Below are 24,605 nucleotides of genomic sequence, written 5' to 3'. Positions count from 1 at the left end.
TGGAAAAATGGCATGTTCATTCTTAAAACAACTCAAAGCTATTCCTTCCTTTAGAAATAGACATGACTAATTTACAAACAGTGGTTGTGTTTCAATTCTTGACTTGATTGAAGCACTGTAAAATGAATCCTATTACCATGGAATAGAATATTTTCCAAAAGATACAAGAACATTTAAGCCAAAAAATAACGATAATAATAATAATTTTCGGCCGAGTGTCTCAATCCACATGCTTAGCCTACTTTCCTTCAGGTGGCGTAACTTGTAAAAGCTCAATGTTCAACTCAATCATAGCTCCTGGCTGCAAAATAAACTTGTTTTTATCAACTTTTTTTCCGCATAATATCTTATCCGGATGTTGATAAATTGCTTAATGAAAATATAGATTACTGAAATGTTATCGAGTAATATAGAACTAGGCCATTTGAAAGTACCTAGAATTTCTTAAATTGCTAAATATGACTGGACTCAGAAGATTATTACTTTGCCGTCAGTTTAGTTTCATTCAATTCCTAATTGCGATTCTCCTATTAGTTTTTACTTCTCTGATTAGAATATAATTTGTGGTCCTTGAGTTACCATCATCTCAGCTTAAATTTCTTGAAGGTGGAAAACAAACAATTAAATTCTTACCATCGAAAATTCGAAGTGGAAGTACAGTAATTTAACCATAGCAAATTATGTTCTAATTATGTTCAAGTGGGATCTCTAGTGAAAAAACTTTCATTCAGAAAAAATTGTTACCATATAACAATGAGATAAAGGCTTTACCGGTATCTCATTCATTCCCTTCTTACCATAGCCAGCCTCTGGAGGAACAATAACAGTTCTCTGCAATGAGGTAAGGTAAATGATGAAGAAGGAGCTTACAAGACAAATACAGGAGGGGAAAAAAGATAGATAGGCTTGGCAAAGGAGATGGATTGAAGAAAACAAAATGCATATATATATATATACACACACACATATATAAGAGCAGAATAAAGCAAACAAAGGCAATGAGTGTTGGTGTTACCTTCCCACCTACTTTCATTCCTTCAGTGATTGAGTACATAGCTGGAGGAGGTTTAGGTGCTGCCTGTGCAGAAAACAGACCATTTGGGTTATCTACAAATTCGCGTTTCCGTTCTTTGCCTGGAGTGGCTCCAACCTTGAATTCATATGGCTGAAAATAACATCAGTAAAACAAACATTACTTACCTCATACCACTTGACTTGATAGTTTTTAACTCTAAAATTATTCACATCACAGATGTTCATGTAGTCCAATCTCATCTACCACCATGTTAAACTCGAAATATGATGAGTATGTAAGTCATTACAGATTCTGTTTCAAATGTAAATAGGATTTCTTATTAAGTTTTTTAATACATGACAACTATAGTATATGAACTGTGAGGTAAATTGGCAAACATAGAGGTGTAAATTCAGATGGAATAGAATATAACCTGGGCAATAATACGATTTCCAGCCAAAAGTTTTGATTCTCTACTTGAAACAGCTGTGATGCCACGGTACAAGCAATCAAAATGCACCTGAATGCAAAAACCAACAGAGCCTGGAAATCTCAACTCCAGAACATCAGACCATTCACACATTCAGTAGCAAAAGAAAAAGGAAAACCTGAACAGTAGATCCTTTTTCAGCTACTGGACCCTTTCCCTCCACTACATCATAGTACTTCAGTCCATCAGCTGTTGATTCAATATCACACACAAATTATTAATCTTTTGTTTTTTGGTTTGAAATCACCCACATCTCATTTTTCATTTCTTCTCTAAATATCTGCATCAAACAAGAACCCATTCATGACCGGTTCCAGAAATATATAAGTTGCCTTTCTCTTGGGAAAAAAACTAACAAACAACGAAACCCATTCCATCAAAATTTCAAATTCAAAACTTCTGAAAGAGAAATTTTCTATATTAAGTCAGCCAACAAAGTTAGTTCAAGTTATGCACAAAAAAAAAAGAAGGGAGAAGAAAAAGTAATAGAAGACATTACATGTGAGAGTGAAGAAAAAGAGAAAAGAGATGAGTAACTAACGGGTAGTGAGATAGTCTTCAAGAGGAATGGCCTTCTTGTTGCGTCTCTCTCTGGCGTCTGCCAACTGAGGCACTGAAACCAGAGCAATCGAGGGAAGCGAACAGAAAATAATCGCATCTCTCCGCGAAATGGGTATTGAAATAACAATTTGCTTCGTGGGCTGCGTCTGGTTTATGTGCTGGTAATGATTATGAAGAGACCATCTGTGTAAGCTCCTCATTGTAGCCATGGCGGACGTGTTGCTTACTTACTAATCGAGAAGAAGCTTGAGGTTGTCAAGAAATTCGGTATCCCCCATCCATTTTCATTCTGAATTTACCATTATACCCCCTTGTTAATTTTTTACCCTTTATATAGCGTTTTTTTAATTTAAATCAAAATTTTAAATATTAATTTTTGTTTGTTATTTTATTATGTATACAAATAACCTGACATATATCTATACATTTTGTACTCAATTAAAAGCATTATATAATACAATAAAATAAATGAAAAAAATAAATAAACTAATCAATACAAAATAAAGCAACAGAATTTTGATAAAAATAAAATAGAATGAAAACAAAATAAGTAAGAATAAATAAATTAATTAAAAGTTAGCATTTGATAAATTTGATGATACCCACTAAAATATCATGACACAAATACAATCACTATACGGGATACGATAATATAAAACAAACGAACGAATGAAATATAACATGAGAGAATATGATATCCAACGATATAATATAAAATAAAATAATTATAAAATAAAATAAAATAATAATCAATTAATCTTGACGATAAAAAAATAAATTTTAATGCAATGTTATGTATTAAGTATCAACATTTGTTGAATTTAGTTCTCGAAAAACAGAGAAGAATTGGTAATATTTCGATGACTAACCTATAAAAAATCAAGATAATGTCACACTTTTAGATGTTTCTGCAGGATTTTGAGAATAAATATAGTGTGAATCAATATAAGATTACATGCAAAAATAGAGGTCGTCAATCAGTCTAAGGAAGTGTAAAGTATTGTACAACAAAAACTGTCAAAAATTTCAGTCGACTAAACAGGTTGATCATGTAACTACTGGAATGTGGCCTACAAGGTTCATAATTGTGAACCAGGTATATATGATTGAATATCTCTATACATCTTCCCTGTCAATGATTGCAGGGAGCCGCGACAAGCTTCAGAAGAGACCAAGACCACACCTGTAGAAACGAGCAGCCAAGAAAGAGATTTCTTGCGTTCGGTGCACCAATTGAACAGAACTCAAGGCCCAGTTAAGAGGTCGGGTTGACCACATTGCTGTTTGTTATCTCCATTATGCACACTCATGGTGATATTTGCCATCTGAATAGCAGCTGTTGTGTCTGCTTCAACATCATTCATTTCAGAGCTCTTGGCACGAAGCTTTGCATTGGTCAGTGGGGATGCCTCGGGAGAGCCAGTGGGGCTCCCACCCAATGTTCTGGTAGAAACATGCTCTGGCTTCATCTCGTTCTTTTTATGCTTTGCCTTTTTATGCCATTGCCTTAGGGCCCTGGAAGTTTGTTCATCAAATATTGACTGCTTCATGGTTGATCCCATCTGCAAATTCCCCATCAATATGTTGATTAAAACAAGATTTTATCGGTAAGGTTTACCTATAATTTTGCACTTAATTATGTTTTATGTATAAGATATCAATGAAAGCTGACAGCTTGACTAGGTTAAATTTATGATCCAAAGAAGTCCAGAACAAACTAATGTGAGCATCAACACGCATAGTGAACAGAAAGGAGTGTAAGGTCTACCTGTGTAACAAGAGCATAGAGTGGAAGAGTGATGTAGCTGCAAAGGAATTGGACTCCTACCCTGGCCAGTAGTTTCAATTGAGGTAATTGGAGAGATCCATGTAAAACAAATACAAAATCTAGTTAAATTCACAACGTATATACTGTAGCAGCAGCAAACTGTTATAATCGTGCATGAGTGCCCCATGGGCCAACTAATGGACATTAGATAATCTTTTAAGAATATTTATGTTTATGGTTTCTGACAGAAACAAGACTTATTGCTAAGGAGATCTTCAAAGCCATCAAATGATGTGTTAAGGAGAATAACTTACCCTAGAGTAACCCTTGCAATTATAAGATTGAAATTCTGGTGAAAACATGATCGTAATCCAAACTCATACTGCATAATGGGGAACCATCAGTGAGATTCAGTATGAAATATGCAAAACAGACATGAGGAACGGAGAGCAGCTTATTACCCATATCCAAAAGAAATATGTTATCTCAAATGCATTCTGCACAGTAGAGATATTTTTGTTAGTATATCTTGAGGAGTCGTAACATACTTATGCAGAATTTAATTATGTAATCAAGCATGCACATATGAATGCAGCAAGTGCATTAATATGTTAATTTCATCTATGGAAAAGAAAAAAAGTAAATGCATAAACATTACTTGTGATAAATCACTAAAAGAAGATTAATAATTAGTACCTGAAATAGTACAAAGTGGATGAGATGAAGGATTAACTGAGGGCGACCGAACCAAAAATGTCTGTCAGAAACTTGCACAAGAGGTATTCCTTGGATCACTGCGTGTCTCTCTTTGATTTCAAGTGCCATTTGTGTTATAATTGCTTGAAGCTTAGTTCCAACCGCTAAAATTACCTTCAACCAATGACATAGTTGATACTTTACAAATTAACCATAAACCATACTATCAGCTAGTTCTTCTAAGCCAAACAACTTACAACTGGGGGAATTATGGTGACTATGGTCATTGCATGCCATCCTGAAACAGATAATCTCAGTTTAATTTGTATCCCAGCATATGGAAAGTGACTAATATATGAATGAATGGGAGCAGAGGAAAAAGAAGTTTAACCATTAACATCCACAAGCAGAAAGATCATCACTGAGGCCCATAATATTGGACTGCCAGCAGCAATGAGAATCTCAAGTTAGAAGAACAGAGAGATACATGAGCATTTGGACAATGATTGGAATCACTATTTTTAGAACAAGCAACTATCTGAAGCTTAGTTACCTGATTCCCACAACTACTTTAAAGTCATCTTCTAATGATCTCTTGATGTATTTCTGAAAGTTGAACTTCGTTCCAGGTGCTAAATGAACCTGTCAGAATATAACAATTAATCCAACATTCATATCAGTACAGCAGGATGGTATAATTCTTGCATTATGAAACTCACGGTTATGAATCCATGTCGCATTGTCAAATAGTCAGCTCTACGAACAGACCTGAGAAATTGCCGAAAGAAGGATACCTGACAGGAATCAATCACTCATCAATCTGAAAGGTACCAATAAACCAATAATTTCTATGTCAATAACTACTTAACCATAAACATTCATTGCCTAAATACTAGCTGGTCTTGCGCACAGGGAAACCACTAGTCACAAAATTTTAATTTTCTATAGAGTTCTAGGATCACTTAACTATCTAGGGAGCATTAAATCTAGTTGAACTTCAAATTGGTACCCAGATTATGCCAGATTGGTTGACCTCTTTGCTTGCCCATTTTGGGGTAGATTTTTATTAAATGAAAATCCTCTTTTTCCAAAAAAAGAACCTAATTCGGTGGCTTTATTTTCTTATCCAGCTTTCTAAAATCAAAGTTACTGAACTCAAAGTTCTGCATCAAAGCTCCTAAAGATACATACCAGTAAAAGTGGCTGTAAAACAAAATTTGGAGGTAAGACTTATATTTAGACTCATACTTTAACAGTATTTCTGTATAACGTATACACAGGTTCTTATATTTCATGAAAATGGTTTCACAGACAAGCAAGAGATCGTATCACTTCCTAAAATGATAAAATTTGCTTTTACTACAGTCGTACATGAAAATATAAACAGGGAGCTCCATGATATCTTACCAAATAAAAGGAGACAGCTGTTCCCGTCCAGGCACTGGAGTGGTCTTTAACAAATGATGTCTCGTGAGTGAGCCTGAATCTCGTAGGATCTGATAATAGGTATAGACCCACATCAGATGCAAACACAAGTAAATAACATGTGGATGTATACAAGTAAATCTTTAAGTAGCAGAAGCTCTAAGAACAACTGGAAACTTCAAGGTAGAAACTCAAAGATAATGGGTTACTTTTATCATATATTTAAATGTACCATTCATTAGTTCATGTTCTTTTGCAACTTCACGTTCCCACTCCTTCCATCCACGAATCTGTGCATAAAAGATTTATAATTATCATAATTCCACTCAAGGGAGGAACAAGTGGCACACAGGAAAACCAGTACGTGAAATCACCATTACACACTGACCTTTAATCTTCCGAGCATCATTGTTAAGGCACTATATGCCACATGAAATACTGCTAAAAAAAATATGAAAATATGCAATTGATGTAATCCATGCACGGAGATAAGCGACACGTAGCCCTGTAACGAATTTGCAGTTGCATTAGTTTTAAGCAGGGAAGAATACATGATAAGGCTCCACTTAGTTCATAAAAATATCTTCTAGTTTTTATTTTCTAAATTCATGAGTTTGTCCATGAAAGGTTGTAAGCATTGCATATTTGTGAAATAACCAAAGTATAAAGAAAATAACTTTCTAAAAAACATTAGAACAACTTTTTAGAATTTTCTGATCCCAGCATTAATCTCACAATTGTTTTCTTTCTTACTAACAACCTTGTATGTTTTTAATATATATATATATATATAAACTAAAAACTAGGAAGCGTTTTCATGTACTGAAGGGAGGATAAATTTTGCATAAAAAAATTGAGGTTTCATACATTCCTTCAACTTCTTCTGCATCCCTATGACCTATCTGTCCTTCTTTGTTGTGTTTATGAATCTCTCTTCTAGGCATCGTATTTAACCTCAGCCAAAAGGACGAGAAGGGTAATCTAGGTGTAATATTTCTTACCATCAAATTTGATATTCCATTCAAAAGCTTATTTTAAAAAAATATTCCATTCAAAAAGCTCCCGTTAACAAAATGAACTTACATATTTGCACCCTGCGCCAGCACTATCAGCAGCTAAAGATCTGCGCTCGTACCATAACAGCCTCCGTTCATGATCATGATGATCATCATCATGATCACCCTTGGCTGGATGACCCTTTGGCGGAGAACCATGGAGATGTCTTTGATGTGGAGGTTTGCATGGCAACATCGTGTTGGCCATATCTAGGGGAATGCATATTCTTGCTATGTAGTTTTGCCCAAATGACAGCAGAAGGGAAATGAAACCCAAAACCATAAGCTCTGGAAGAAGAGTGGTAAAGAAGTTACGAATTGAAAGATACTAGAAATCAAGAAGTTATGTGTATATATGTGTGTCTTCTGTTGCTCTTTGTTAAGGAAAGGAAACACACAGAGACAAGTATCAGTGCTTTTACCGCCTTTAACTTTTACAAGAGCTTCAAACAAAGCTTTCTTTCGTCTTTCTTCAAACCACTGAAATAAAAATAAAACAGAATGAGACCAGCCAATACACTTTTTACCAGCATTAGGGCAACAATTATGAAAAAGAGAACGAGAATGAAAAAAGAAAATCTATTAACAAATTTCATAATAATCAGACATTAATCTAATAGAGAAATAATCAATTGCAATGCTACAATGTGAATAAAATATTTGTTTAATCAACAGAGAAAGGCAGCTGTAAAGACCTTTCGATTCCCCGCATACATTTCAAATATTATGGTATGAACTTCATAATGAAATACATCCACATTCATCAACCAACAAGAAAAGGACCATGTGAAAAGCAGAAATAAAAAAAACAACAATTCAGGATCATTGATCACCTCTCCAACTCTGTGAAGAACCTTCTCAAGAAGGATAGAGATCAAGATAATAATGGAGCAAACGGTAGAGACGGCCCATGTTGGCGTCTGATCAAGCTCTCTGCTTGCGTTCAGGCCTACTCCACCTCCGGCCATGTCTCGTCAAACCAGCTCTACGAAAGGGGAGCACCAGAAAAAGCAATCAACAAAAGGTAATGTGGGTTATTAACGTCTATAAAAAGGGGGTTGACACAGAGTAGAATCGTAAAAAAGCATGAAAGAAAAATGGTTATGGAAGTTTGGGTAGAATGGGTTGGCACCCAGAAGAATTGTTAGGGAAAAAGGGCGCCTGTTGTTGGACATTTGGGTTGTCATAGCTGCTAAGTAACGGTTTTATTGTAAGCCGAAATGTGAAGAGAAACAAATGTATGGAGAGGAACAAGTGTCGGTTTATGAAAACTTACAACCTTCTTTCTTACCCTAAATTTCCAGTTTGCCATTCACACAACAGAGTGATAATAGGGATGCTTTTCAAATTTAGGTCAGAACTTATGGTCATCAACATCAACCTCTCCAACATCTGTGCTTTCTCCTTAAATTCCATTCATCATATTTGTTATTCCTAAAAACAGGCGAAATATATATTTCTGGCAAAAATATATAAATCCGGAGTCCGAAGAAGTATTAACCAGAGAACCTCGACGATAATTCTTCCGAGCTCGTCATCTCTCACTTCGCGAGTAAAACTAGTCCTTCTTGATTCTCCGAAATTCAAACAACGTACTGCCATCGAAGCATGAAAATTCTTCGGATTCCGATTTCAAAGATTTCGACAGAAAAAATCGATTGTAAGATTGGGAAAGAGGAAACACCTAGCAAAAACTTGGAACGGAAGCCCACCAAAAAGAAAATCGCCGTTGCCGGGGATCGAACCCGGGTCGCCCGCGTGACAGGCGGGAATACTCACCACTATACTACAACGACTGTTTGGCCGGTTTATTGGACTCTCTCATACATAGAGGAGTCATTAACAGCGAAAAGGAAACCACCATCACCGGAAAAAGAAAAATGATGAGCAAAGGACAGGCGCCATTGCGGAGGATCGAACCTCGTGAGAGGCGGGAATACTCATCTAAACTATAACGACTATTTTGCTTTTTTGTTTTTGAAAATTCATCAGTGCTTTGGCAACAGGAAAGAGCTGGAGATCCCGAAAAGGTCAACCACCATCACCAAAAAGAGAGAGAAAAAAATTACGACGCCGTTGCCGGGGATCGAACCCGGGTCACCCGGGTGACAGGCGGGAATACTCACCACTATACTACAACGACTCGTTGGTTATCGAAACCATGAAATTTGTTAAAGTCTAGCGGACGTAGATAACGATGTTGAGAATGGGAAAACCTCGTAACAAAAATCAGGACGCCGTTGCCGGGGATCGAACCCGGGTCGTCCGCGTGACAGGCGGAAATACTTACCACTATACTACAACGACATGATTTGGTTTTGTCTTAAAACGCTTTGCATAAAAAAAAAAGGAGCTTGTTAGCACACCATGGAAGGTGATTGGTGTCTGTTTATCTGGTTATTTCATATAAGTCTGAGTTGCTAATTGCCCTGATCCAAGATAGATGCAGATCACAGACTTTCATTCTTTTCTACTGAATCTGTAATAGTATGCAAATGGGAAATTAATCATCACTTTTTTCTTTCCAGTCATAGTATTTGCAGAGTAACCCGTCGATACAATTAGGTTACACCAGTACCTAGAGCACAGCTGCTGACTATTATGGTTTTATTGAAACCGACATCAAAAACCCCCTCTCCTTCCATTGGAAATGAAAAGTTTTATCATTCAAAACCGGGATTTTGAAAACTGCATTAAAGCTATTAAACCCTCTTGCCTGCAATAATTTGGGCAACCATGTCAATGTCAATGTGTGGGTTAGTAGCAAAACACATAACAAACGCAAAAACAAGAACATCATAAGTGAAAAACCCTGCTCTATTTATCTTGAAAAGAAAGAGGGATGGGGCAGATGAAGTTAAATCAAAACCAGTCCATTTGTTTCTCAAGACAATCTAGAAGAAAATTGCTTTTGCTGGGATTCACTAGGGACAAACACAGGAAGCTGGTGACCCCTCTGTGATCTCCCCTGCTGATAATGACTTGATGTAGAACCTCTATCTACTGAAGTTGCCTGCCAACTGCCGCTTCTTGTTCCTCTCATCAGCTGTTCGTTCACAACTGGACCTCCATAGAATATAGATTGGCCTGCGTACAAAAGTTCTGCTCCTGGAACCTGAGAAGTGCCGGCATTTTTAGTAGATGAAGAGACAAAGCGCCCAGCTTCTGGATCCCAAAAGACTGAATTTTTTGAGCTCTCCGCAGCACCCAAGTTCTTTTTCATAGGGAATCGAGCAACATTATCAGCAGTTGAATTCTCGTTCCTTTCATTTTGTTTAGCTGACAATGGAGACTGGCCAGCTGATGACTGGTATATTGGGTTAAAATGATCTCTACTTGAAGTTTGCTGCATCATAGGGGAGGATGTAATATGGGATGGATGGGGGCTGCTGAAGTTACTAAGACTGTGACCGCATGATTCAATGTCATCCCTGCTAGCTCGACTGGGTGGATATGAGCTCTTAGAGGGAGATAGTCTCGATGGTCCAGCTTTAGCATTCATATTCTGAAATCCATGATCAGTACTGGTTGGGCTGCTTCTTCCACTCACATTACTACTAGATAAATGATCGCTGTTATATGGATGATGACGAGAACTTATGGGACGAAGCACAGAGGAAGATGCCCTAGCTCTGGCACCCGCTCTAACTGCCTCATTAGAATCCAATTTTGCTAGTTTCCATGCGCTAATTCGGACAGGACGCTGGGATAATTTTTTCCCATTTTCAGGTGGTCTAACTGCATCTGGATCTACTGTGGATGGTAAGCGCCCTGGCTCCAAATGTTGGATAATGTCATCCTGCTTATCAGATATGCTAATTGATCAATATAAGATTTTAAACCTTCAATATACAGGAAATATTGTGCAAGCACCTGTTGGTACAACTGAGGTAGCTTATTAGTAATTTTCAGCACACAAAATATAGCAGTGTGTAAAAACCATCTTTGCATGATGATCATAAAGATCCATTGTACTTAATCTATTATATTATGTAGACTGTCTTGCCCTGTTTTTTACGGTTAGTCTCATAAAGAGGCAGCCACAGATGAAATTTGGAGACTGTCATACATTACATAGAACCTATTGCAAGATGCTATTGTTTTGAACAAAAAATGTACCGCAAACCATTAACACTACTGTCAGTGACTGTAAATACTTTCAGACAGTAAAACAAAACTATCATAAGATGCTAGTCTTCGAAGAAAAATGTACTCGAACATAATACATTTAATGGCTTCTAACATTTTCAGATGGTAGTTATTGAAAAATAGATGAAAGAATCTTGACTGGTACCTGGTGGTCCATGAATATTCTTGGTGGGGTGCACCAAGCACCTTTATATTGTAAGCTCATTCCAAGAGAGCTTCTTCCGCTAATGGCAGTGACGGCTGAACTGGTGGGTGACGATGGCTGGCTTTGTTGATCTCCTCCATCTACAGATGGTCCAGGTGGCTCACTTTGTGTTCTCATGGCAACAACGTACTCATATGTTGTGATGCCCTGTACCCGAAGACAAAATAATGGTTCAGCACGCACATATTGAGAATATTTTAAATAATCACAACACAGAATGAAAGAGGGACATCTGAGTAGCAGACTTTTCGAATCAGAATCATATGAAAAAAGAATAGTTCTCCCAGAGGTAAAGTAGCCAGAAAGGACACAACTGTGCATAAAGCCTGCCAAACATCAATATGTAAAAATTAGAACAGGACAACAAATTTATTGAGCATTTCAAAGTAAACAACAATATGCACTGCCTGAGCTACAGGTGAGAAGTCAGAACATACCACCACAGTTGCAAAGGGAGGACGGGAAAAACCAATGCCAAGCCTTTCAGCTATCTCATTTTCCATACCCCCTCTATCAACAAAACACCGAACAAAAACAGCAATGCCGACTCCAAATTCAATAATAAGCTGCAACCAACATCCAATTCCAGATATGTACAACTTTTACTTCATTTGGGGATTCTAAATGACAGAACTTGCAATACCAAATTACCAAATAGATCTCGGAACATACCCAAACGAGGCTTGCTGCCATGAGGCAGACAAAAGTAATATAATTTTTCCTTCCAACACAATTATTCAGCCACTGCATGAAAGATACCAATAATTAACCAGCCAACCAAAGACATCACAAAAATCATTTCTCAAATATTCCTAAACAATCCAGATACCCTCAATTTGCACACCAGCAGAGAGTAACCAGGATAAACATCTGAAATCTACTTACCCGACAGTGATGATCAAACCCATCAACACATTTGTCACAACTTCTACAGTGTTTGCTGAATTTGCGTACCTTCCAAAAGTTTAAAGAAAGGAAAGAAAATCAAATCACTGAAGCAGAAGCAGAATTTGTTGCTAAACTTACAACCATGTGTTCCCAACAAAATGCATGACAACTGCTGCCACATTGTAAAATGAGATATAAACCAGGCTTATCTCATTAGTACATTGTTTATCATGCATTTCAAGATGTATGCAAAAGGCCCCTTTAAAAGCACAAGCTACATCTTTGAATCTGCTCGTGAAGGAAATTCTTATCAAGTCATCCCTTGATGAATTAAACCTCTAGTATCCTATTTTTCTTTTTTCAATTGAAAAATGGACTTATGGTGAAAACCCTTCATCAATCATGATGTTAGCTTTTATTAAAAAAAAATCAAGATGTTAGCTGAATGCATTTGTCAGATTGAATGTCTCAAACTGCTTGGAGGGAAGTTATTACATCTTTTCAGTTACATATGCTTGAAGTTATGGGCAGGAAACCAACTTCGAGTTTTATAAGAGCTTGCAAATGTTACAGGGTTTGTTTCTTGTGTTGGAAAGTGTACATTTTTGTGTAATTAGAGTAAATGGTATATTAGTAGAATATCCATATATGTGTTAGCAATCATCATCACTCACAATCTAGTACAACAAGATAGAACCAAGCATATCAAAGTTGATAGACATTTTATGAAAGAAAAACTAGACAATGGCCTGATATGTACATCTTATATGATTACTAACTCTCAACTTGTAGATGTGTTAGCTAAGGGCTTAAGTAAATTCAAGGTTCTAGACAATCATAGTCAATCTGGAAATGAACAATGTCTGTTCACCAGCTTGAAGGAGAGTTTTGGGAAGAATGTATTTTAAAAAAAAATTACGATGAAGGGTATATTATTGAAATACTCATGCATGTAATTAATCATAGGTTTCCTTTTATTACTCTGAGAATATGTATATGCAGGGCCTCTTTATTCAATAGTAAACACAATAATTCATTCTTCCACATCTGTATGCACACTTTTGCATATGGGTGATACCTTATTGCTACCTTATGAATATATTCTATTTTTCTATCAAAAAACTCGAAGTCCATGGATAACTTGTAGAAACCTTCAAAACTTCGAGAAAATTTGATAGAATATTAGAAGTTCCTCAAATTTTAGAATAGTTGATTTCAGTTTGACTTTAGTTTGTTTTTCCTGAATACTTCGGTTTCCATTTTGGTAAAAAAGAAGGAAAGGAGACTAGGTCCTATATGACAAGGACTCTGCAGGGAATGAAACTGAAATAAATTCAATAAAAATAATCCTCTACCTCAGCATTGCACAATGTGCAGAACAAAGCATCCTCCTCTCCAGATTGCTGTAGTTGATCATCGCTGCGGCAATCCTCTCTCACAATACAAGCACAAAAGAATCCTCCAAACGTTGAGCAACAACTTGAACCATCTCTATAAGATTTTATTCCATTCTTCAATCCCATTTTGTTAGGCTCCTCAATGGACACTGCTCAAGCACCATGAAGCTTTGATGACAATGGAAGCATAAAGGTACACCTCTATATTCTAAGAAACAAAACTTGTTTTTTTGTATTTTCATTTCATTCAGAAGGATAAACCAACCGGCTTCATTTGTATAACAAAAATTTGCCAAGGTATGTCATACAGCAAGCATATTTTCCATTTCTAGGCAGCATTCTGGACCATTACTTAACATTCCTAAACAAATGGTCAAGAGGCATACAAGGCTCTTAAAGCTATTCTAACATATGCATTGCACCATGACTAATCAACGGTTTAGAAATTATAAGAGGACCACAATGTCATAGGACATTTACCAGGCATATCTGTGTCATTTTGTAATTTACAGGCTGATCCCTCATCAGCTTCTATCAAAATTCCAGGATCAGCAGGATCAATAGCTGTGCATCGGACATAAAGAATGAGTACAGAGAGTGCCTGGAGAATTTCGATTAAGAAAAAAGTTAATGGGAATAAAAACAACATTTAGATTCATGAAAAATAATTTACATATATGTATGTATGTAGATAAGTTCTGATTGTGCTTACAAAGAATGAATAAACTCCAATAGCCACATATTCATAGATGTCCTTCCCAAGAAAAGGAGCAAAGAAGGCATAATACGCAACAGATAGCAAGAAAAAAACTGTTATGGCCACAACCTGCACCACAGACAAAAACTGGTAGTTGAATGTAAAATTGAAAAAACAGCATAGGAGAAGTAAACAATTATATTAATCTTATCCACAACACAAGACAAAAAAATAGGTGATGATTGCTTGAACAAAAAAAATGTGTTTGATTCTGTAATCAGTTTTGCCATCAACAGCTTAAAAACACCACTCTATAATCCACTGGTACATGTGCTGACTCGCAATTCAATTTCACTGTTGCTTTTATTAGCGACAAATTGATAACATAAGCTTACAACAACTACTTCCCAAATTACGAGGACCTCTCCCAATGCGGATTGACAAACTGATCACGTCAAAAATATCAGGCAACAAAGATGTGAATTCAGACAAATTAACAACCCCCACTTTTAGCAACTCAGTAGACAAAATACAGAAAAAAATTCCCCTAAGATTTTCCCGGTTCGAAACTTAATCTTACTGATGGGGGAAAAAGTTGCAGGGTCTTTCATTTTTTTTTTGTGTCTACATGTCACGGGTAGATATCCCAAAAAAAAAAAAAGAAAAGAAAATGGCAGCCCAAAAACAAACACCTTTTCTTGGATGAGAACAAAGAATGCAAACAAAAGAACACCTTTAATTTTGAGAAGGCATATAAATAAAAACCCAAAAGCTATTCTGTAATTCATTAAGATATGAATAAACATAACCTAGCAACTAAAACAGCCCGCAAAATTATCCTGATTCCTGCCCCGTAAAGTACCCACATTTTGAACAAGCATCAAGACAGACCATAACCCTTTACCAAGGAAACACAAATGCAGACTGTACCTGAAAAGTGTGAGCAGGGAGTTGCCATCCATGACGCCTAGCCATACTAAACGAGTGAGTTCAAAACCTATGAATCAAAACCGAGTCAACTCCACAATCTCCATGCCAAAAGAACCACCTTTGACTGAACCCATTATGCAAATCTAACTCAAGAGTGAAATCATAACTACAGAGTTCCTTTTTTTTTCTTTTCCCCTCTTTTGTCTTCCTGCGCTGGCTATTTTCTCTCTCCCCTTGAAAGGTATAAATCTGGTTCAGTTTATTTTCTCGGGCATTCAAAAGTGGAGTTAGATTTACTGGTTTTAGGGTTGGTGAGGGTGGACTTATATACGAATGAGGCTGAGAAATGGAAGAAGAAGACGAAGAAGTAGAAGAATAAAAAAGGACTGAGATTAGACCATGTTTGATTTTTGATAACGGGGTTTCTTTTTATAATCTTATTTTTTAATTTCTCCTCCGTTAATCCTCTGCTAATAACAGCATTAACAGTGTTTAAGCCGGCAATTTTGCTTAATGTTTATTAATTTTGCATTCTGGGTTATTGAAAAGTGTTATTTTACAAAATTAGACAGTAATTTTCCAAAAAATTGCAGAAGAAACAAGGGTTTGTTGAAAATTGCAAGATGGCGACGAGCATCTCGTTTTCTTTCTCATTATTGAAAATTTGACCTTCTGTCTAATCATCGAATTAATCATTAAACGGGTGATTAGATTCCAATTAATGGGATTAATTACAAATATTTCTCAAAAGATTATTTTTAAAGTAGTTTCTAAGTTACTCATTTATTTTAAATATAAAATCATGCATCAAACTGACATTGCTGTTTTTTTATATTAAAAATTTTAATTTATTATAATTATTTTAATTAATTTTTTTTGTAAAAAAATATAATAAAATCGTAAAAATTTAATTCAATTTGACAAAAAAAATTAATTAATTAATAATTTTTCTTTTTTAAAAAATAATAATATTTTATAAAATTATTTCTATTAAGCAAGAATTAATTTTTAATTAAAAATATTTTTAATAAAACATAAATTTCAAGTAAAATTATAATAAATTTGTGATAAAATTTTGGTTCAAAATACAATTAGTATAAATTAAACAGAGACCAAATTCAATCAAACATCATTTAAAATGATCCAACATGTATGTATGTATGTGTGTATATATATATATATATGAGATTTTCGTCAATAGATATACATATATGAACTATTCAAATGTCTGTTTGTATTAATCTATTCATATTAGAAAGTGATTTTGTTATCATGATTTGATGTGACAGAAAGAATTCATGAGCTTTCACTTTGCATTCTCCCAATTAAATTTCAACATGAAAAACAAACTAAAGATCTTTCGTATTGCAGTACACACTCGACAAGCACTTATGGAGTAAAAGCACACACTTTCACCATAACCAAAGCTTGTGCCTTTTGTTATTCTCTTTTCTTATAAGTTTAATAATATCCTTCAATGTAATCGGTATATATATATATATATATGTGTGTGTGTGTCTGTACAAGCTAAATATATATTTTTGTGAGTTCCCATGAAAACTAAAGTAGATCACGTACCCATCATAAATCTCTTTGTAATATTACTTATTAGCCTTAACGAATGAGAAATCAGCACTTTGATCGTCGGGCTTTTGGTGAAGAAATCTGGCCGGAGTTGGCTCATCGAGATCGGAGAGATCTGTGTCGGAGACGTAAGGTGATCTGGGAGAACTCATAACGCTTTCAATGTCGGGCTGAGTTGAGCTCCGAGTCATGTGCTTGTGGAGCAAATGGAGAGGTGATGTGCCTTGACTCGGTGTGTTTTCTCCACTCAGATTCATGGAGGAATTATCACCAGCTTTTCTCAGTTTTCTTTTCTCCTTTGCAGCTTTCTGCCATTTTTTCAGAGCCCTCGAAGTTTGCTCCTCGAATATGGCTTTCTTCATGTGAGTTCCCATCTGCATTTTACCACGTACTTTCCTTAATTTCGTATATATCACACAAATTCATATATATATATATATATATGTAATTGAAGGAGGACTGACTTGTGTGACTAAGGCATAGAGAGGGAAGGTGCTATAACTGCAAATTATTTGTATCAGCACCCCAAGGACGACCCTTGTCAATGCTGAAACCAAGTTTTCATTGAAGCAAGACTTCAGCCCGAATTCAATCTGTATATATATATATATATGTATATGTACACACACGCACAAGAATACATGAACCAAGTTCAAATTTGCAGTGATTGATCATAAATGTTAAACATTGATGCTTTTTTATTTGGATGATTAATTACTTACTGAAACATACAAGAAATATGCCATCTGAAATGCATTCTGCAGCAGTCAACACCAAACACACCCAAGTAGTTAATTAGTTCTCATTACATATGTACATATATGTACATATATATATTTATATATACACATTTGGTAGAAATAGACAAGGTCGAATTAGGGTTAAGAACCTGAAACAAGATGTAATGAATGAAGAAGAGGATCCAGTGGGGTCGATTAAACCAGAAGTACTTATTGTTGGGTTCAACAACTGGAGCTCCTCTAACAATGGTGGTCCGGTCTTGGATTTCTTGAGCCATCTCCATGATCACATGTTCAAGCTTTGTGCCAATTATAATCAGTATCTGCAAACCACAGTACCCCATCCCATGCATCAATAATTACCAAACTACTTACTAGTCATACTTAATCACAATTCGCATGTCTTACAATGAGTGGCACAAATGAAAACAAGGTAATGAGCACGTGCCAACCTGCACCAAAAATCAAATTAAACATGATAATCAATTTCCAAGCAGAAGAAACTTAAGACTGATAGAGAGAGATCTGGAGAGAGAAAGAGGAGAGAAATTAACTGTAGACATTGAGAAGCAAAAAGACGACAGCAAAAACCCAGAGAGGAATGCTGCAAAACCCAAATCAAATCTCATATAAAATTAGCAATAATATATGAACTGTAGAACATAATTGAAATTGGAAACTTCATTTCAATCATTTATTGCAGTTTAAAGATCAGTTATGAAGTGAAGGAGGAAGAGACCTAATGCCGACGACCACCTTGAAATCATCCTCCATTGATCTTTTGATGTATTTATGGAAGTTGAATTTGGTGTTAGGAGCAAAATGTGCCTGCATATTTCACAAGAGCATGCAGTAGGTTGGTGGTGGGTTAAAATAATTCAAGTATAAATTAGATTTATAATTAATTACACTGATAAAGCCATGGCGCATGGTGAGGTAATCGACTTTGGTTACTGAACGAAAGAATTGCCTGAAGAATGCCACCTGAACCCAATCAAACACGTTTCATTTTTCCAAAACAAAGATTAACTATATAAGAAAACTAATTAAATTCTAATCTAATTAAGTAAGCATTAAATTAGCTTAATTACCATCCATCTTACGCCTGCTATTGTTGAGAGACCAGAGTGACGCTTTACGAAAGAAGTCTGGTGCGTAAACCTAAATCTTGAAGGATCTGAAAACCCCAACAAAATCAATTCTAATCGTTCCTACTGAAGGTACGTAATCAAACTTAGAATAAATTACAGAAGAGAACATTTCATCACCGTTGGTGAATTCATACTCCAACGACGTCGTTTCCGATTCCCAAGCCTTCCATTTCTTCACCTGACCAATAACACGCACTCAGCTTTTACGACGCCGTTTAGAAAGTAGAAAAAGAGGGGAGACGTGGTTTGTACCTTGGCCTGGGCCAGGGCCATAGTGATGAAACTATAAAGGACATGGAAGACGGCAAGGACGAATATAAATATATGAAGTTGGTGTAACCCCGTTTGTGATATTAACGGCAGTTTGTCCTGTTAACGTTTTTATTCACCAACAAACACAAAATTACAAATTATAAAACGTTAAAATCTGAATTTTCGAAAAAAAAAAAATTAATTTAATAATATTATTGTATGAATCAAACGAAGGGTTAATTTGTTATTGAACCTTGGTGGAGCAGTAGTCATCTCCACTGGAAGCTGCGGCAAGAACACGATGTTGAGTAAACCAGAGTAACTTTCTTCTGTCGTTATGATCATCATCAATCTTCTTCTCATCGGATGAGGGTTTGCATGGAAGCATGAAGTTTTCGAGATGGCGAGGCAGACATATTTTTGAAATGAATTTTGTACTTACTGATAGCAGTAGAGATATGAACCCTAATAGCATCAACTCTGCATGCAATTCATTAACCCACTAACATTGATTAACAATATACGATACCCAGAAAAATTTAGCCCCCCCAGAATAACTTAGTTCGCTGCTAAATTATATATACATATATACGCATGTATACCAGCTTTAATCTTCTCCAAGGCTTCAGACATGGCCTTCTTTTGGCGTTTCTGGAACAACTGTAATCAAAATCGAAGTAAATCATGAGAAATTAATGAACATACCTTGTACTGTACTCTATGTGTTTGTGTGTGTGTCTACATACGTATATATATATATATATGGATATACCTTGGCAAGATGGAAAATAGAATGCTCTATGATGATGGAAACCATGACGAGGACAGCGCAGACAGCAGCAACAGCCCATGTGGGAGTCTCCTGCAATGTTCTGTCTCCTACACCACCCGCAGCCATACTTTCCCAACTTGTAAACCAGTTAAGCAAGAGGCAAAAAGTATTAATGAGAGAATTTATGGTGATATTGAGTTATACTAATATCCAGATAATGAGAGAGAAAAGTCCTGACGCGTACAACAGACTGATCACTTTGTCATTTGCTAAGTGTCTGTTTTCTGCATGGTCGTCTATCATTAGCAACCAAATTATCAAATTATATTTAAGCCGGCTCTTTACTCCCTACTTAATCATAATTAACCCACCAATCACATATATATATCTTACATATATACACGCATAATATATATATATATATATGTTATATATGCATAGGAAATACTCGGTATGGAAGTTGGGCCGGGGGCGAGAATTGGGCCGAAGCAGTTTCCGTACTAACAATAGGCACGTGCTAATTCGTCCAGTAAGAAAATGGTGAAAAATCAACGGCAGAAAATGCGCGACTCCATCGTTAACTTCGTACATGTGACGCACCATAACTTGTCTCATTAAGCTTCGGTATCATCGAGCTTGAAACCGCCTCCTGAATTCTGATCAAGTGTCTTTGCTCTCTCAACTGTCTATCCACAGGAAGAAGCTCGTTTCTTTTACTCCTGCTTTCTCTCTCTCTCTCTCTCTCTCTCAAAGATGACTTCTCTTTCTAATTCTTTGGTTCTAACGAAAAGTCCTCGAGCAGATTTGTCATCTGGTAATGTTTCTCTCCGGCGGTAGGCTTTTTATAGATGGTTTCCCTTTTCGATGTTGTTAGTAAAATGTGTATAATATGTTATTGCGATCAAATCATTATCAATCTCGGGGTTTTTGTTGCTTCAGTTTCTCTAATTTGTTCGTTATCAACTTAGTGTCAGTAGCTGAAATGGTTTTAGAACGAATCAGCTTTAGGTGTTGATTTGTTTTCTACCCTTGATTAGCTCGTTCATAAATCTGAGCTCATGTGAACTGCAATATTAGTATTAAGATTTTATATATTTCGGGGAATGATTGGTTTAGGCGACATTGAGTTAAAAGAAATGTTTCGAAATGTTTTATTTTGTAGGAAGTCGTTTACATTTTATTTGGTTATCTTCTTTCTTAGTTAACTTCTAATAATCAGATTCGAGAGATTTTGAAGCTATTCTCTTTTGCTAGGCTATTCTCTGAAGCCACTAGATCAATGTCTCGGAAGTGCCAGCCCTACGAACTTGTCTTTTAGTTTTAATCGAGCTCGGAAAGTGCAGTTTTGTAACTCTAGGAGGTCACTCAATGTTCAAGCTGCTTACAGGTATCATCTTTAGCTGCATTTGGCAAATCCGAAATTCCTTAGCCTGCGGAGCTCAACTTGTGATCGTGATCTAGATCTATTATCTTCATTGCTTCAAGACATAACAGTACTAGAACTGTTACTAGCCTTCAGAGAATTGGTAGAATTTAAATTGCAAAATGCATCAAGTCATTCTTTTTTGGTTATTTATGTATCTTTTGTGAGTTTCAGCAAAGAAGTAAATTACATGTTGGGAAGGAACAGAATTGGTGGGTAGACTTGAACGCATTAGGAAAGAGAACACATTTATTATGAATTCAGTAAGGGAAGCACTTAAGAGCTTGTTGGTGCCTGTAAATGGGAGATACTTTAAAGTTTGATGGCTTTTTTCCGTAGTAAATTTTATTGTGAGGTTAAGCGGAAACCCCATTTTTGAAAAGGGAATGTTTCTTCGTGGGGTGCATTGGTTTGAAATGATTTGTATGAGATGGCTAGTTTGAGATGTGTGAATTGATTAATTTGAAAGGATTTGCCTGAGATTTTTGTGTGCCATATAAGAGAATTTGTGAGTATGAAGGGATTCACTCAAGCGAGAAGATCAAGAAGAGCCTACAGAAAGGTGTATGAGATTGTGATGAGATAACGAAGATGATATGAGAGAAAAATTGTTGGCAGAGTGGGATCGTATGAGTTTTCGGGTTGATTTGTTTTGATTAATTAGAGTTAGAATGATGTAATCACTACTATTCAGATGAATTCAATCTCTCTCATCCACGGTCCACAGACAGTGACTTTACATCGTCATGTTAAACTTAGTGTTCTCCATCGCTTCATGATTTTGCAGGTTTTGTTTCCTAACCTCCTTTTTGTAGTGGTAGGGCATGGAGATCCTCTACTGAGGGATTTGCCACATTTGTATTTTCATTTCGATCAATCTTTGTGGGGGTCCAAAGGTGGGGATAAGAATTGGGATGAATTGACTGTTTAAATTTCATACTTCCTTCTCCCCTGTTACGAGGAGGTTTTGTCTCTTAAATGGAATTAGCCTCCATCTTAACCCCGTGCAATTCAGCTAGTGTCTTTATAAGTCCATGGAGAGTACAAGTACGCACAGTTTCTTTGTGCCTGAGCGAGGATTTGGGTTTATTTAATGGAGAAAAGGTGTATATGAAAATGCAGTGTAACTAGAGCAACAATTTTATTTCCAGAGCATGTAGTTCAGACGGCAAAACTTCCATTATGAACCTAACAACTTGAGTACTACCTTCACTCCGTCTTAAGAACTATTTTATTGAATTCATAGGATGGTGTACTAATGAAAGGGAATTTTTAGAGTAAAAGTTATGGGCGAGGAAGTACTGGCCCATCGTCAACTAAAATTCAAAAAGTTCGTGATCTCCTCCCAGGTATAATTGGCTGTAGAGGGTGAACTAGGAAGATGTTCATTTTTCTCTTGATATGCGACTCTGGCTTCTATGATCACTCAGGATTCACTATATTGATAGTTAATATATTTCTTGAATTCTCTTTTTCTTTTTAGCTATGTCCTTGCTGTCCTTTTTTGGATTAATATAAACAGGACTAAGGTTATGAATGTATTTACTTGGTTGTTGTGTTCCTGCAGTGATAGTGGAAGGTCAAGCAGGGCAAGCATATTTGTTGGTGGTTTTGTTCTGGGAGGACTCATCATTGGTGCTCTTGGATGTGTATATGCTCCTCAGGTTATTTTCTTATTGTAATTTATAAACTCTGCCAGGTGCTGCATTCTGTCTTCCTTAGCCATCTTTTCTCTCAATTAAGATGGTCCAATTGGAACAATCAATTCCTTCTAGATGGCCATTGACAACTGCTGCAGCTGGCTACCCCTGAAAGTATCCAGATTATTTAGTGGTTCTTGCTGTTATTGTATATTATATTCCATGCTCATATGTTATTGTAATTTTAATCAGGCCAGTGAATCCCTTTCCTGACTTCTTTCTGCAGATCAGCAAGGCACTAGCCAGGACTGACAGGAAGGATCTTATGAGGAAGTTGCCTAAATTTATATATGATGAAGAAAAGGCTTTAGAGGTTAGCCGTTGTGCTTAAAGTTCATGGGACAGTAAAGGTTTCCAAGTAAACTTTTGTTTTACCCTGGAGCCATCACCTTCCCTGGTGATTAGATGACAAACTGACTTTTACTGCTGTGTTTAAGACTAGTCCTGTTTTCCCTGATTTTCAGATCTTTCTGAGTCTTTGTGGTTGTTTAAGAAATTTGTTGGTCACTGTTTTGATAAGTTAGAGTTGGTCCAATTCCTGGAATTCAATGAACAGTTTCATAATGCCGAAATCCTGCTGAAGATTAATAACAGAATCACAATGCTGGGAATGTGCATATGTTGAAGTGTTGAATGAATATTACTGTACTTTCCTTTGACATCATTTGATGTATTTCATCTGCAGAAAACAAGAAAGATACTGACTGAGAAAATTGCTCAACTGAACTCGGCTATTGATGATGTTTCTTCCCAGCTTCGATCAGAAGATTCCCCAAATGGAATTGCCATCAACTCCGACGAAGTCGAAGCCATAATGTGAGATATATATATCAGGCATTATGTTGTAGTTGGCCAACACTGGCTATGCTTTGCATGTTCGTTATAACAGATGAATTTCGAAATTCTCTTCTCTCCATGACTGACATATTTCTTTATTTAATATAGAGAATCATTATGGGATTACTTTACATTGTTGTAAGCTTCTCTATAAAGTAATTTCGGATCTAATGTCTTTCTAGCTGTAATTTTTTTTTTTTTTTTAATTTTTAAATTTCAACTTGACTTGCTAGACAGACTTGAGGAAATGGTATTTTAAATAATAAAGATTGTTGTTGTAAATGAAAACCTCACTGTAAATGAGGCTTCATACCGCGCTGACGTTCATGACAGAAGAGATGATTTCTTTACCACTGCTTGTACATCGAAACACATTTTGCCTTGTAAATCCTATCAGTTTGGAACATCCATCAAAAGTAAAACTTGTCTTGGAGAGGGAAATACACAAATGAAGATTTGAGGACCTTATTTTCTGATTGTTTACCTTGAAAATATAAGGAGCTAGTTTAGACAGTCAAGTAAAATTTAATCCACGAAATAATTTGCTCTACGGACAGCATCGTTGCGGTAAAGGTCAAACGGAATTTTTAGTCACCTTAACCTTTCCTTAACTGAATAGGCGGAGATATTCAAAATTCCTCTTGAATGTTCACTCCACCGTCCGGAAGATCCCCTAACCCCTGCTATCAGCCAGAAGCTGATGGGTAAAAATCTACAAGCCGGGATCCAATTTGAAATTTGGTCCCTTGTGGCTCATATTACATGAATCATCCAAAACAAAACGCAACGCATTGGGAAGAAATGATTGCCGGTAGAGACTGGCGATTTTAAGAAAATGAGAGGACATTTTAGGAAAAGAAAAAATAGTCA

The 24,605-nt window shown here is 36.2% G+C and overlaps 5 protein-coding genes, 1 long non-coding RNA gene and 3 other non-coding genes across 15 annotated transcripts in view; 2 read left to right on the top strand and 7 right to left on the bottom strand.

Annotated features, from left to right (window-relative positions):
- LOC110818184 (FKBP-like peptidyl-prolyl cis-trans isomerase family protein) lies at positions 1–2,356 on the bottom strand. 3 transcript variants are annotated; one of them, XM_022046958.2, is made up of 6 exons: positions 2,047–2,356; positions 1,624–1,694; positions 1,449–1,535; positions 1,016–1,150; positions 772–831; positions 1–301 (listed from the first exon to the last, which is right to left on the bottom strand). In XM_022046958.2, exons 1-6 carry the CDS (start codon positions 2,273–2,275, stop codon positions 239–241), a joined length of 645 nt encoding a protein of 214 aa, XP_021902650.1. In that variant the 5' UTR covers positions 2,276–2,356; the 3' UTR covers positions 1–238. The 3 variants fall into 3 exon arrangements, with proteins under 3 accessions (XP_021902650.1, XP_021902651.1, XP_021902649.1); XM_022046959.2 differs by having other exon boundaries at positions 798–831; positions 1,016–1,165; positions 2,047–2,355; XM_022046957.2 differs by having other exon boundaries at positions 1,016–1,165; positions 2,047–2,352.
- Positions 2,357–2,997: 641 nt separating this feature from the next.
- LOC110818262 (MLO-like protein 9) lies at positions 2,998–9,151 on the bottom strand. 5 transcript variants are annotated; one of them, XM_088209828.1, is made up of 16 exons: positions 8,287–9,151; positions 7,844–7,995; positions 7,433–7,490; positions 7,039–7,298; positions 6,344–6,460; positions 6,188–6,245; positions 5,938–6,026; positions 5,250–5,324; positions 5,084–5,172; positions 4,922–4,971; positions 4,788–4,828; positions 4,531–4,704; positions 4,296–4,331; positions 4,149–4,216; positions 3,835–3,895; positions 2,998–3,628 (listed from the first exon to the last, which is right to left on the bottom strand). In XM_088209828.1, exons 2-16 carry the CDS (start codon positions 7,976–7,978, stop codon positions 3,311–3,313), a joined length of 1,629 nt encoding a protein of 542 aa, XP_088065954.1. In that variant the 5' UTR covers positions 7,979–7,995; positions 8,287–9,151; the 3' UTR covers positions 2,998–3,310. The 5 variants fall into 5 exon arrangements, with proteins under 5 accessions (XP_088065954.1, XP_088065949.1, XP_088065962.1 ...); XM_088209823.1 differs by having other exon boundaries at positions 8,302–9,151; XM_088209836.1 differs by having other exon boundaries at positions 8,512–9,151.
- On the bottom strand, positions 8,735–8,806 carry TRNAD-GUC (transfer RNA aspartic acid (anticodon GUC)). Its single transcript has one exon. It is a non-coding gene; the product is annotated as a tRNA-Asp (tRNA).
- TRNAD-GUC (transfer RNA aspartic acid (anticodon GUC)) lies at positions 9,082–9,153 on the bottom strand. The gene has a single exon. It is a non-coding gene; the product is annotated as a tRNA-Asp (tRNA).
- A 92-nt stretch (positions 9,154–9,245) lies between these two features.
- TRNAD-GUC (transfer RNA aspartic acid (anticodon GUC)) lies at positions 9,246–9,317 on the bottom strand. The gene has a single exon. It is a non-coding gene; the product is annotated as a tRNA-Asp (tRNA).
- Positions 9,318–9,809: 492 nt separating this feature from the next.
- Positions 9,810–15,692, bottom strand: LOC110818201 (DHHC-type zinc finger family protein). The gene is made up of 10 exons (XM_022046977.2): positions 15,277–15,692; positions 14,362–14,475; positions 14,130–14,250; positions 13,608–13,798; positions 12,250–12,318; positions 12,037–12,108; positions 11,802–11,930; positions 11,610–11,690; positions 11,305–11,511; positions 9,810–10,809 (listed from the first exon to the last, which is right to left on the bottom strand). Exons 1-10 carry the CDS (start codon positions 15,319–15,321, stop codon positions 9,895–9,897), a joined length of 1,944 nt encoding a protein of 647 aa, XP_021902669.2. The 5' UTR covers positions 15,322–15,692; the 3' UTR covers positions 9,810–9,894.
- A 1,002-nt stretch (positions 15,693–16,694) lies between these two features.
- GLR3.3 (glutamate receptor 3.3) overlaps positions 16,695–24,605 on the bottom strand; it is a 27,045-nt gene continuing 19,134 nt past the window's right edge. Inside the window, exons 2-15 of the mRNA XM_022046961.2 lie at positions 19,776–19,911; positions 19,606–19,663; positions 19,257–19,483; positions 19,004–19,120; positions 18,869–18,929; positions 18,692–18,777; positions 18,510–18,584; positions 18,340–18,428; positions 18,155–18,204; positions 18,009–18,052; positions 17,750–17,923; positions 17,583–17,618; positions 17,325–17,453; positions 16,695–17,234 (exon numbers count right to left, since the gene is read on the bottom strand). Of these exons, the coding sequence (XP_021902653.2) occupies positions 16,878–17,234; positions 17,325–17,453; positions 17,583–17,618; positions 17,750–17,923; positions 18,009–18,052; positions 18,155–18,204; positions 18,340–18,428; positions 18,510–18,584; positions 18,692–18,777; positions 18,869–18,929; positions 19,004–19,120; positions 19,257–19,483; positions 19,606–19,663; positions 19,776–19,911 (1,639 nt within the window). The 3' untranslated portion in view covers positions 16,695–16,877. The remainder of the gene's footprint in view (positions 17,235–17,324; positions 17,454–17,582; positions 17,619–17,749; positions 17,924–18,008; positions 18,053–18,154; positions 18,205–18,339; positions 18,429–18,509; positions 18,585–18,691; positions 18,778–18,868; positions 18,930–19,003; positions 19,121–19,256; positions 19,484–19,605; positions 19,664–19,775; positions 19,912–24,605) is intronic.
- LOC148270529 (uncharacterized) lies at positions 16,934–17,561 on the top strand. The gene is made up of 2 exons (XR_015814077.1): positions 16,934–17,074; positions 17,165–17,561. It is a non-coding gene; the product is annotated as an uncharacterized LOC148270529 (long non-coding RNA).
- Positions 20,344–23,906, top strand: LOC110818290 (inner membrane localized protein). Its single transcript, XM_088209812.1, has 5 exons — positions 20,344–20,589; positions 21,030–21,162; positions 22,766–22,862; positions 23,125–23,211; positions 23,584–23,906. The coding sequence occupies exons 1-5, from the start codon at positions 20,529–20,531 to the stop codon at positions 23,716–23,718; spliced, it is 513 nt and encodes a 170-aa protein (XP_088065938.1). The 5' UTR covers positions 20,344–20,528; the 3' UTR covers positions 23,719–23,906.

This window comes from Carica papaya, chromosome 1 (genome assembly GCF_054855325.1).
Source record: "Carica papaya isolate Zhongbai chromosome 1, ASM5485532v1, whole genome shotgun sequence".
Lineage (NCBI taxonomy): Eukaryota > Viridiplantae > Streptophyta > Magnoliopsida > Brassicales > Caricaceae > Carica > Carica papaya.
This window is presented reverse-complemented; position numbering and strand designations above follow the sequence as displayed.

Excerpts from the sequence above, each read along its gene's own strand:
- LOC110818184 (XM_022046957.2), bottom strand. The coding sequence starts at position 2,275 with ATGGCTACAATGAGGAGCTTACACAGATGGTCTCTTCATAATCATTAC. Across the intron at positions 1,536-1,623 it reads AAAAAGGATCTACTGTTCAG|GTGCATTTTGATTGCTTGTA; the intron begins GTTTTCCTTTTT and ends TTTTGCATTCAG. Across the intron at positions 1,166-1,448 it reads GAAATCGTATTATTGCCCAG|CCATATGAATTCAAGGTTGG; the intron begins GTTATATTCTAT and ends TGTTATTTTCAG.
- LOC110818262 (XM_088209828.1), bottom strand. The coding sequence starts at position 7,978 with ATGGCCGGAGGTGGAGTAGGCCTGAACGCAAGCAGAGAGCTTGATCAG. Across the intron at positions 7,299-7,432 it reads TCTTGTAAAAGTTAAAGGCG|AGCTTATGGTTTTGGGTTTC; the intron begins GTAAAAGCACTG and ends CTCTTCTTCCAG. Across the intron at positions 6,027-6,187 it reads AGAACATGAACTAATGAATG|ATCCTACGAGATTCAGGCTC; the intron begins GTACATTTAAAT and ends ACCTATTATCAG.
- LOC110818201 (XM_022046977.2), bottom strand. The coding sequence starts at position 15,321 with ATGGCTAGGCGTCATGGATGGCAACTCCCTGCTCACACTTTTCAG. Across the intron at positions 12,319-13,607 it reads GCACATTGTGCAATGCTGAG|GTACGCAAATTCAGCAAACA; the intron begins GTAGAGGATTAT and ends AACTTTTGGAAG. Across the intron at positions 11,691-11,801 it reads CTCCCTTTGCAACTGTGGTG|GCTTTATGCACAGTTGTGTC; the intron begins GTATGTTCTGAC and ends GATGTTTGGCAG.
- LOC110818290 (XM_088209812.1), top strand. The coding sequence starts at position 20,529 with ATGACTTCTCTTTCTAATTCTTTGGTTCTAACGAAAAGTCCTCGAGCA. Across the intron at positions 20,590-21,029 it reads TCGAGCAGATTTGTCATCTG|GCTATTCTCTGAAGCCACTA; the intron begins GTAATGTTTCTC and ends CTCTTTTGCTAG. Across the intron at positions 22,863-23,124 it reads GATGTGTATATGCTCCTCAG|ATCAGCAAGGCACTAGCCAG; the intron begins GTTATTTTCTTA and ends TTCTTTCTGCAG.